The sequence below is a fragment of the Molossus molossus genome, unplaced genomic scaffold (genome assembly GCF_014108415.1).
Source record: "Molossus molossus isolate mMolMol1 unplaced genomic scaffold, mMolMol1.p scaffold_m16_p_10, whole genome shotgun sequence".
Lineage (NCBI taxonomy): Eukaryota > Metazoa > Chordata > Mammalia > Chiroptera > Molossidae > Molossus > Molossus molossus.
In genome coordinates this window covers 3,582,030-3,594,037 of record NW_023425345.1, presented here as the reverse complement: position 1 = coordinate 3,594,037, position 12,008 = coordinate 3,582,030, and the positions used below count along the sequence as shown (strand labels likewise).

The following is a 12,008-nucleotide window of genomic DNA, read 5'->3' as shown; positions in this document are numbered from 1 at the left end:
GGAAATATTGACTCAGGGAAGGGAAAGCAGTCCTAGCTATGGGAACAGGAGCAGCGCTCAAGGTAGAGTTGATTACTGGAGTCATTTTGCTCTTCTGCTGATGCCAGTTTTGAGGGAGTCAGTAGAGAAATTTGGATAATATGATGGGTCTTCATATGTCTTTGGCACTAAGGTAGATAAATAAAGGATGATATGAATAATAAACATGTTTTCAACAAGAATGACTAGGGTGACTGGAGCAGGAAGCCAGTTCTGGAAGATTAGTGCCACTAGCTGCCTTATCATGGTGTTTGGTGGTGCCCAAGGTTGAAGACTTTCTTTTCATACTGTTGAATAATTGCTTCATTTAGCAGCATACTCTGAGAGAAAGTAGATGGGTTCCAAGGTCTGAAAGGTATTCTGTGGCTGGAGCATAGAGCGTGTGTTGAGGGCGAATGAGAGATAGGTGTTGAGAGATGAAGCTGGAATGGTTAGCAGGGACTACTAGATCATATGTTGTCTTATAAGCCAAGTTATCAAATTTGGAGTTTTTCCTAAAGTCAAAGGGAAGAAAAAGGGGTTTAAAGAGAAGGAAATGATTAGTTGCATTTTAAAAGGATTTCTCTGGCTTCAGAGTGGAGAGTGTATGGGACTTGGGGGTTAGGGATCATAGTTGAGAGACTTATAACAACTGTGGTGGTGAGAAATTATGACAGCCCAACTGAAAACTAGCAACAGGTGGGGGAAAAAAACGGGAAATTAAAAAAATATTAGGAAAAGCCTAAGAGTTGAGCTCTAACCACTGAGATAAACCTGCCAGGGCACCTTAAGAGTTGAGGGGTGGAGGTGGGAGGGTGGAGGAGAATTCATTAGTCATGAGGCCCAGTTCTGTCTGGAGAGAGTGGATGGGTAGGTTATAATGCCAGTTTCCTGAGATAGGGACCACTAGAGGAGGGCAAGGTTCATGAGGGAACATGATGATTTCACTTTGGAGTATGGTAAATATGAAGAATATGGAGGAGTGGCCCAATGGGCAGCTGGATGTGCCATCCTGAGGTTCAGAAAGAAATGTGTCCTGGAGATAGAAATCATTGTCATGTGCCTGTAGATGTTCATTGAAGCCACAAGAGTGAACAAGATGGCCAAGAACTATAGGAGGGTCTCAGACAGAATATTAGGCATATTCAGAACCAGCAGTGGAGGAGGAACTGGGAGACTCAGAAAGAGCAGCCAGAAAGGCAAAAGTAAAACCAAAGGGTCATGATGCTTGCACAGCCTGAGAAGAGAGTTATAGTATGCGATGCTACTGAGGGTCAGATGTGGTAAAAACTAAAATGTCTTCATTGGATCTAATGAACATCAGCTGTGCTGGATTGATTGTCTAGCTAGACTGAGCATATGCTGAGGGAACTAATAAAACAGACAAAAAAGAAAAAGAAAATGGAAAGAACTTGACATTGGACAGTTCATAGAAACATAGTAAAAGTCATCTTGGAAAAAATCTAAATGTGGTTGCACTCCCTTATACCTAGTTTTATTTTTATGTTGAATTAACTGGAGCGCAGGGTGGGTACCTTCATGTTTTTGGGAGAGAGAGAAAGAGGAACATGATTGGTTACCTCCTACATAACCCCAACCAGGGCCGGCGATCAAATTGCAACTGAAGTATGTGCTCTTGACCAGAATCGAACCTGCGACTCTTTGGTCTGTGGGCCAATGCTTTAACCCCTGAGAAAACCAGCCAGGGCACCTTAATCTTTATTTTTTTATTTTAGAGAGAGAGGAAGGGAGAGGGGTTGAGAGAGAGAAAACATCGATTGGCCGCCTCCTGCATGCCCTTCACTGGGGATTGGGCTCACAACCTGGGTATGTGCCCTGACTGGGAATCGAACCAGAGACCTCTTGGTGCATGGGTCAGTGCTCAACCAGTGAGCTACACTGGCCGGACACCTTAATCTTTTTTATTCTATGGCCATCTAAAGGTGTTTATTGTTTTATTCTTTATTATTCTTTTTTAAATTTTTATTTATGTTTTTAATCCTCACCTGAGGATATTTTTTCCATTGATTTTTAGAAAGAGTGGAAGTGGATGGGGAGAGAAACATCAATGTGAGAAAGACACTGATTGGCTGCCTCCTATACAGGCCCCAACCAGGGCTGGGGCAACCCACGTACATGCTCCTGACTGGGAATCAAACCTGTAATCCTTTGGTCCTTTGGGCCGACGCTCTAACCACTGAGCACCACCAGCCAGAGATATTTTAAAAAACAGGCAATACATTAAAATAGTTCAAAATTCAAAAGGTACAAGAGGTTGCCTGGCCAGGTACCTCGTTAGAGCGTTGTCCCAATAACTCAAGGTTTTGGGTTCAATCCCTGATCAGGGCACATACAAGGATCAACCAGTGGATATATAAATAAGTGGAACAACAAATCAATATTTCTCTCTCTCCTCAAAATCAATAAATTAAAAAAGAATGTGTTAAAGGTACAAGAGGATGTTAAGTAAAAAGTCTCTCTGCCACTCAGTTCCTCTCACATATAGCCTTCTAAATTTTATGTGAAAAATTTCCTCTTTTTGGCACAAATATTTACCATTCTTCTCACTGTTTTGCTCTTGCTTTTTTCACTTAATGTATCTTGAAGATAATTTTTTATAAATGCATAAATAGCTACCCATTCTTTTTTTACTGATGTACACTATTTTATTAGATGTATTGTCCTTTATTTAACCAGTCCTCTATTGATGGATATTTAGGTTTTCTAATATTTTGCTATGATAAGCAGTGTTATAGGGAGTGTCCTTGTATATGAATCATTTTGCTGAAGTGTAGAATAAGTTTCCAGAAATGGAAATTGTTGAACCAAAGGGCCTATAAATGTTTTAATACAGCTTTGCTTATTAGAGTTTCCGGCACTTAGAAAGTCTGCAATGAATGGTAGCCATTATTAAGATGAATATGTTATAGATGGGTTGTATGGTATGTTACAGAGCAGCGGTTTTCAACCTGTGGGTCGCTACCCCTTTGGGGGTCGAACGACCTTTTCACAGGGGTCGCCTAAGACCATCAGAAAACACACATTTCCAATGGTCTTAGGAACCGAGACACCGCTCCTCTATCTGTCTCAAGGTGGGTCCGCCCACGTGCAGATACACCCACATACAACATGAGGAACTGTATTAAAGGATTGCAGCATTAGTAAGGTTAAGAATTACTGTTATAGAGTGAATAGGGGCTCCTGACACAACTAGATTGGGGAGTGTCAGAGGAGGCTTCCTGGAGGAGGAAATGCCTGGGCTGAGCCTTGAAGAATGAGAAGTCAGGTCAAATGGAGGGCATTACAAGCAGAGGAAGCACAGGAGCCACGCACAGGAACTTAAAAAGAATCATGTATGTGGGAATCTTCCATTCATCAGTCTACCCCTGTCATGGGTCAAGGCTTTTATAGGTAGGGCAAACTTTACTGAAGATATGGAATGACAAAGGGATTTTACCTTGCAACAACACAATAATGGGTTTGGGGATTATCCTTTTCTTCAGAAGCATGTGTTCCCCACCTCAAGGCCGCCTCAAACCCAGACGCACAGAGTGTTAATGTCTCATAGGTCACTGTGTTGTTACAGGATGCAGCTCTTCACTTTGTCTTTGGACTTCTCTTCCCCTCCCTTCTGTAGTCCAGGCCATCTCTATTTTCTTTTTTCATTAAAAAAATTTTTTTTGCCTTTATTGATTTTTTAGAGAGAGAGGAAGGGAGAGGGAGAGAGAGATAGAAACGTCGATGAGCAAGAACTTCGATTGGCTGCCTCCTGCATACCCCCACTGGGGATCGGGCCCACAACTTGGGCATGTGCCCTGACCAAGGATCGAACCGGTAACCTCCTGGTGTATGGGTCAACGCTCAACCACTGAGCCATACCTGCTCATCTCTATTTTCTGTTCTCCCCTATCTCCAAGTTTCTCTTGATCTCTTTTTGCTAGGCAGTTGACAGATCTCTTTTTTCTTCTAATCTGTGTTTTCAAGGTTTACCTTTAAGGAGTTTATCGAGATATTTTCTCAGCCTGGCCGGTGTGGCTCAGTGATTGAGCGTCAACCCATGCACCAGGTGGTCACCAGTTAGATTCCCTATTAGGGCACATGCCCACGTTGTGGGCCAAATCCCTAGTGGGGGGCATGCAAGAGGTGGCCAAACGATGTTCTCACTCATAGATGTTTTTATCTCTTTCGCCCTTTCTTCCTCTCTCTAAAATAAATAAAAGAAAAAAGAAAGACATTTTCTCAAATGAAGATAAACTCTTTCTCTGGAAAGCATTCTGGAGTCAACTAATAAAATAGAAATTTTCCACTGTGCTATAATTATACAATTTTAAGTTTACTTTAAGGGTCATTAGGTTAATTGCCTTGCTTCCAGTGGCATCATATTAAACTCCAATACCAGTCATTTGTTGTTAACCTAATCTTATATTTTGATTTCTATTTACAAACCTGACACTAAAGTAGAAAAAGGAGACTTTTGCCCTGGCCGGTTTGGCTCAGCGGTTAGAGCGTCGGCCTGCGGTCTGGAGAGACCTGGGTTCGGTTTCCGCTAAGGGCACGTACCTTGGTTGCAGTTTGTCCCCAGCCCTGGTTGGGTCGTGTGGGTGGCAACCACTCGATGTGTCGCTTTCACGTCGATGCTTCTCTCTCTCGCTCCCTCTCTCACTCTATCTGAACAAAATATCGAAAAATGTCCTTGGGTGAGGATAAAAAAAAAAAAAAGAAAAAGCAGACTTTAAAAATTCAATTCCTCTTCCAAATGAGACAGGTGTGTAATGTCATTTTTAAAATCTTTAGAGGGAGAGTTCCTCACAGCATTGTTTTTATTGAAAAAATTGCTTTTTTCCCCCCACCCTTATGCATGAGTAACTTTATTAACTGCTAATGAAACTTTTCTGGGATCTTCTGACAAGATTTTTTTTTTTACTCTTAAAATACTTTCTCTTCAGTGAAGCCATCTTTGGAGTTAGTCTTTACTCTCACCTGTCATCTTGACTCCAACCTGATATTTCTCTTCTTTTGGTCCAGACCTTCAGATTTTAAAAGTAGCTTCAAGTTGAGGAAAGATCATTTTTCCACAGTTCAGGTCTCTGAAAAACTTCCATGTCCCACTGAAAGTCATAGTCCAGGAGTGAAGCAATCACATGCTAGAACTTCAGGGCCAATTAGAAGTCATTATGAACACCTGCAATGGTCGACCTTATTCATTACAAGCCTGAAAACGCACAGTCCTGAAAAAGGCGGCCTTCCTGTGCACAAATGTAATATTTAAAAAGGAGAGGGCAACATGAAAGGGACTGAGGTTTGATCACCAAAAATCAGCACAATGGAAACAAACAATAATGAATAATGGGCACTAGAATTTAAATTACCAGATGTTTTAAAGAGATAAAGGGTCAGTTTTCACTTCCATTTTGAACACCACATTACAAAAGAACTATTTTTAAAAATAAAAAAGGATTGAGGAAAAGAAAAGAAAAATAATATCTAAACTGTTGAATAACCCCCCGTTTGTTCCTGTTAAACTTCAATCACATCTTCTTCCTCCATTCCCAGTTCTTCTGGAGTGTGATTATCAGCAATTCTCTGACCTTCAAAGAGAAACCTGAGTGAATTCATTGGAACTCCCTGTCTTTGACAGTATGATTCTTTGAGTTTCTTGAGATGTGTTGTCATTTTCACTTTGAAGTGAATCTCACTGCTATCCTGTCCAGTGACTGAGTTTTTTTGTTTTTTGTTTTTTTCCTCACCTGAGGACATTTTTCTATTTTTTATTCAGATAGAGCAGGAGGGAGAGAGAGGAAGAGAGAGAGAGAAACATCGACGTGAAAGGGACACATTGAGTGGCTGCCACCCGCATGACCAACCAGGACCGGGGACAAACTGCAACCGAGGTACGTGCCCTTAGCGGGAACTGAACCTGGGTCTCTCTGGACCAAGGCCAGTGCTCTAACCGCTGAGCCAAACCGGCCAGGGCGTGACTGAGTTTAATGTATTCTCCTTCCTTCTTATCCCCCAAGACTTCAGTTGAAGGTTTTGCCTCCTGGTCAGCCATGGTGATGGTGGCTTCACCCAGGGTCTCTGCACAGCAGCGGCTTCAAGTAGTTAGAACCTCGCTCTGGGATTTACAGATCCGTGTCCCTTCCCCACAGCACAACACCGCGTCTGTAGTGACTTCCACTATTTCGCAAAAATTGCTTTTTAGGTGCTTCAATATCCTGTCAACAGAGGACCAGATTAGTAAATTATAGAACAATATGGCTATAAAGGCTGTATAATTACTGGAGAAATGGCTAATAGTTTAATGTTCAATGGAGAAAGTTATTTTAAATCTATAATAGGAAAACTATGTATGTATGTAGAGGAAAACCAAAAGAAGTGCATAGGAGAGAGAAAAATGTGCCTTATTAGGGGTGGCAAACTTGTGGCAGAATATTTTTTTAATTTTTTTTTATTTCCATTAATGTTATCATGCTAGTTGTCAATACAGAACTCAGAGGAGAGTCCAGAACTTCCTTCCCATAATAAACTTCGTAATCCAGATTTTCTCTTGACCTGTATCATACATTTATCCTGGTACAATTTAAATGTATTATATGTGTTTGCATCTTATTCTCAGTGGGAAAGAACAAGCCATTGTCCCACCTGACCCCAGTTCAGGTTGTGACTGGTTGACCAGTTGCCTGGGTTGTAGAGCCAATCCAGGGCACGTGGAGGCATTTCTATAAAAGTAGATTCAGAAATAGCTTTTTTTTTTCTTAGAGCCTATTTTACAAATTGCTGTACTTATCTGTTCTCTTGGTTTGTAAGCATCTCTTTTCCTTTAAACTGTTTTTAGTGGCTTTTGCTTTTTGACAGGATTTTCTTTCAGTATAATAGAAAAAGCAACAGCCACCCCAGGTGAAGTCACACACCTGGGGATTTTGTTATAGCCTTTAAAAAGAAAACAAAAACAGTGGCTTGAAAACCACATTTTAAAGTGTTGTCAGTTGTTTTTTCAGTGATTACTTAGATTATTGGGAAACTTTTCACAGTCTTTTAAAAGGTAAAGGAACAGATTTTTACCTTTTAACGGCTTAGGGAGTTTCTGATTTCACAGGTTGCTAAGATGTCAAATTCATGCTCAGCAGTGTAAGTAAAGTGTTATTTACAAATGAGAGAGAAAGGGATCATTTTCACAGTTATACATAAGCTATTTCTAATAGTTTACACTTTTTTATTTATCACTTTTGTTTCCCTTGGTTTTGTATAAACATTAAAACCCCTGAGGAGATGGATATTTAAGGTGATAAGTATTAGCCCTGATAGGGAAAAAGCAGGGAAGACAGGGAGGCTACATGGATGCTGTAAGTTCAGGACTTCATTTGTGGACCTCAGAAAAAACTCAGGGAGGACACATTATTTTATTATTATTATTATTTTATTATTTTTTTAATCCTCACCCGAGGACATTTTTCCACTTATGTTCAGATAGAGTGGGAGGGAGGGGGGAGAGAGAAACACTGATGTGACAGATCAACTGGTTGCCTCCCGCACGACCCCGACCAGGGCTGGGGAAGAACTGCAACTGAAGCACCTGCCCTTGACCAGAATCGAACTTGTGCCTCTTGTTCGCGAGCCGACGCTCTAACCACTGAGCAAAACTGGCCAGGGCAGGGAGGACACATTCTTATTCCTCAGTGTTGTACTATACTTAAACTATAACTTAAAAAATTGAGATATGCCCTGGCCAGTTTGGCTCAGCAGTTAGAGCGTTGGCCTGTGGTCCAGAGAGGCCTGGGTTCGGTTCCCGCTAAGGGCACGTACCTCGGTTGCAGTTTGTCCCCGGCCCTGGTTGATCGTGCGGGTGGCAGCCACTCGATGTGTCTCTTTCACGTCGATGTTTCTCTCTCTCTCTTCCTCTTCCTCCCACTCTATCTGAACAAAAAATGGAAAAATGTCCTCGTGTGAGGATAAAAAAAAAACAGAAGAAAAAAAAAAATTGAGATATAATTCATGGATCACAAAGTCACCCTTTTACAATATACAATTAATAGGTTTTCAGTATATTCATTGTGTTGTGCAACCATTACCACTGACAAATTCCAGAATATTTTTATCATCCCAAAAAGGAATTCTATACCTATTAGCAGTCATTCCCTATTTTACCCTGCCTCTAGCCGCTGGTAACCACTAATCTACTTCCTGTCTCTATGGATTTGTCTATCCAGGCATTTCATATAAATAGAATCAAATAAATGTCACTGGCTTCTTTAACTGAGCATGTTTTCAAGATTTATCCATATTGTAGCATGTATGAGTACTTCAGTCTTTTTTATGGCTAAATAATAGCCCAATACATGAATACACACATTTTTCTTAATCCATGCCTCCCTTAATAGACATTTGGATTGTTTTCATTTTTAGGCTATTATAAATAATGCTGCTGTGAACATCTGTGTACAAGTTTTTATGTGATATAATTACTTTTAAACACAATACTTCTGTACTTGGTTAGAAAAAGAAAACATTAAAAATCAAGACCAGTAAACTCATACTAATACCACCTAACCCAGCCATTTTCATTTTTATATTACCTTCAACATGTATGTATAATATTCTAAAGAGTTAAGAAGTCATGTACTATCTTGATACTGATAACTCCACTCTTCTATTCCCTGTTCAACCCAGCCCCGTTAGACTGTCATCCTCACCATTAAAAATTAGAGCTCTTGCCCTGGCCGGTTTGGCTCAGCAGTTAGAGCGTCAGCCTGTGGTCCAGAGAGACCTGGGTTCGGTTCCCGCTAAGGGCACGTACCTCGGGGCACGTACCTCAGTTGCAGTTTGTCCCCAGCCCTCCCTGGTTGGGTCGTGCAGGAGGCGATGTGTCCCTTTCACATCGATGTTTCTCTCTCTCCCTCCCTCCCTCCCTCCCTCCCTCCCTCCCTCCCTCCCTCTCTCTTTCCCTCCCTCCCTCCCACTCTATCTGAACAAAAAATGGAAAAATGTCCTCGAGTGAGGACTAAAAAGAAAATTAGAGCTCTTGTCAAGATCTCCAACAGTCTCCAGCTTGCCAAACCAGTATCCTCATACTACTTGACTCCAAGTGGCATGTGACACTGATGATCATCCCCTCCTCTGGAAACACTTTCTTCTCTTGGTTTCTATAGCACCACACATTATGAGCATTCCTTCTACTTCAGTGGCTACTCCTCAAATTATATTTCCTGTTTCTTTTTCTGTCTAACCTCTAAATATTTGTAAGTTCCAGGTTTTGTTCTAGGCCCCCTACTCTGCCTTCTCTCCTCAGCCATATACTAGTCCTAATGATTCCCAAATCCACATCTCTAGTTCTGACTTTGGTGAGCTCTGCTGATTTCTAACCCTGTAACCTGCTCTTCCCCAGGTTGTCCCTCATCTTAGTTAATGAGACATGTACAGTAGCTCAAGTCAAAAACTCTAGGAGACATCATTGATTCCTGCTTTCCATTATCTACCTCTGCATCATCTCCAAATTATATCCAGAATCTAGTTACTTGTCACCGTCTCAACTACTTTAGTCTAAGATAGCATCTCTCACCTGGACAACTGTAATAGCTTCCACTCTTAACCCCTCTGTAGTTCACTTTTCACCACAGTTAATATGATTTGTTTTAAAACCTAAGTCGGAGACAGTTGTCATACCCCTGCTCAAAGTTCTCTAATGGCTTCCCATTAAAATAAAAGCCAGAGTCTTTGCCATGGGTAGAAAGCCCTATATCATCTAGCTCCTGCCTGCCTCTCCAATGTGTTCGGCTACTTTCCCCCTCATTGCTCTGCCTCAGACACTTTTTTTTTAATCTTCACCTTAGGATATTTTTCCATTTATCTTCAGATAGGGTGGGAGGGAGGGGGAGAGAGGAAGAGAGGGAGAAACATCAATGTGAGAGGGACACATCAACTGGTTGCCTTCCGCATGACTCCGACCAGGGCCAGGGATGAACCGAAACCAAGGTATGTTCCCTTGACCAGAATTAAACCCGAGACTCTTCGGTCTGTGGGCAGACACTCTAACCGCTAAGCAAACCAGCCAGGGCTACCTCAGACACTTTTTACTTCTCCAGTGTCATAAACTTTCTGTTTTTTAAGGCCCACATTGCAGGAGCCATTTCCTTTGCTTGGGCTGCCCTTCTAGATCTTTGCAGAGCTGGCTCCTTGTCAGAGCTGGTGTCAGCTGAAATGTTATCTACTCAGAGAGGCTTTCCCTGACCATCTATTAAAAATAGCCCTGCCTTTACATGTCACTCTGAAAATTCTTGTGCGTTATTTTCTTCATAGCATATATAACTACTTTGGAATTATCTTATGTATTTACCTATTTTTATCTCTCATAATTTTTAAAAAATTGAACTATAATTGACATATAACATATTAGTTTCAGGTGTACAACATAATGATTTAATATTTGTACACATTGTGAAATGATCACCATCAAAAGACTAACATCCGTTACTTTACATAGTTGCAAAATCTTTTTTCTTATGGCGAGAAGTTTTAAGAGCTTTCTTAGCAACTTTCAAATATGCAATATTTTGTTATTAGCTATAGTCACCATGCTGTACATTACATCTCCATGACTTATTTTATAACTAGAAGTTTGTACCTTTACCCATTTTTCCCCACCACCATACCACCCCCTGCGTTTATCAACCCCTAATCTGTTCTCTGTATCTATGAGCTTGGCGTGTGTGTGTGTGTGTGTGTGTGTTTTGCTTTTGTTTTGTTTTTTTATCTTTACTGTTGAATGTATTACAGATGTTCCTCATTTTCCCCCCATTTTTCCTCATTTTTCCCTCCTCCTCACTCCCGCCCCCCTCCTGCCTTTTCCCACACTGTTGTCTGTGTCCATTGGTTATGCATATAAGTTCTTTGGTTTATTTCTTCCCACCCCCCAACCCCCTTCTCTTTGAGGTTTTCAGTCTAGCAACCAACTTGTTCTTAATCCCTTCACCTTTTTTCACCCATTCTCCCAACCCCTTCTTATCTGGCAACCAACAAAATGTTCTCTGTATCTACAAGAATGTTTCTGTTCTGCCTGTTCATTTTGTTTGTAGATTCCATTGTCGATAGATATGTATTCATTGTCATTTTGTTTGTTCATATATTTTATCTTTTTCTTCAAGAATACCCTTCAACATTTCATATAATAACGGTTTGGTGGTGATGAACTCCTTTAACTTTTTCTTGTCTGGGAAACTTTTTATATGGCCATCGATTCTAAATGACAGCTTTGCAGGATAGAGTAATCTTGGTTGTAGGTTCTTGCTTTTCATCACTCTGAATATTTCTTGCCACTCCCTTCGGGCCTGCAAAGTTTCTTTTGAGAAATCAGCTGACAGTCTTATGGGAATTCCCTTGTAGGTAACGAACTGCTTTTCTCTTGCTGCTTTTAAGATTCTCTTTGTCTTGAACCTTTTGCATTTTGTGATGATGTGTCTTGGTGTAGGCCTCTTGGGGTTCATCTTGTTTGGGACTCTGTGCTTCCTGGACTTGTATGTCTGTTTCCTTCACCAAGTTAGGGAAGTTTTCTGCCATTATTTTTTCACATAGGTTTTTGATTTCTTGTTCTCTCTCTTCTCTTTCTGGCAACCTCAAGATGCGAATGTTGGCACCCTTGAAGCTGTCCCAGAGGCTCCTTACACTATCCTCATTATTTTTTATTCTTTTTTCTTTTTGCTGTTCTGATTAGGTGTTTTCTGCTTCCTTATATTCCAAATTGATGGTTTGCTTCTTGGCTTTACCTCCTCTACTATTGAATCTGTGTAAATTATTCTTTATTTCAGTTAGTGCCTTCTTTATTTCTGACTGGCCCTTTTTTATGCTCTTGAGGCCCTCACTAAGTTCGTTGAGGTTCTCACTAAGTTCATTGAGCATCCTTATAAGCAGTATTTTGAACTCAGCATCTGTTAGGTTGCTTATCTCCATTTCGCTTAGTTCTTTTCCTGGAGATTTTTTCTGTTCTTTCATTTGGGACC

At 40.9% G+C, this 12,008-nt stretch overlaps 2 protein-coding genes across 3 annotated transcripts in view; one reads left to right on the top strand and one right to left on the bottom strand.

Moving 5' to 3' along the window:
• SGSM3 (small G protein signaling modulator 3) overlaps positions 1-12,008 on the top strand; it is a 50,438-nt gene that overhangs the window by 9,017 nt on the left and 29,413 nt on the right. The gene's annotated exons all lie outside the window — the stretch shown is intronic.
• LOC118624445 (small ubiquitin-related modifier 1-like) lies at positions 5,530-6,070 on the bottom strand. The gene is made up of 2 exons (XM_036252728.1): positions 5,998-6,070; positions 5,530-5,732 (listed from the first exon to the last, which is right to left on the bottom strand). Exons 1-2 carry the CDS (start codon positions 6,068-6,070, stop codon positions 5,536-5,538), a joined length of 270 nt encoding a protein of 89 aa, XP_036108621.1. The 3' UTR covers positions 5,530-5,535.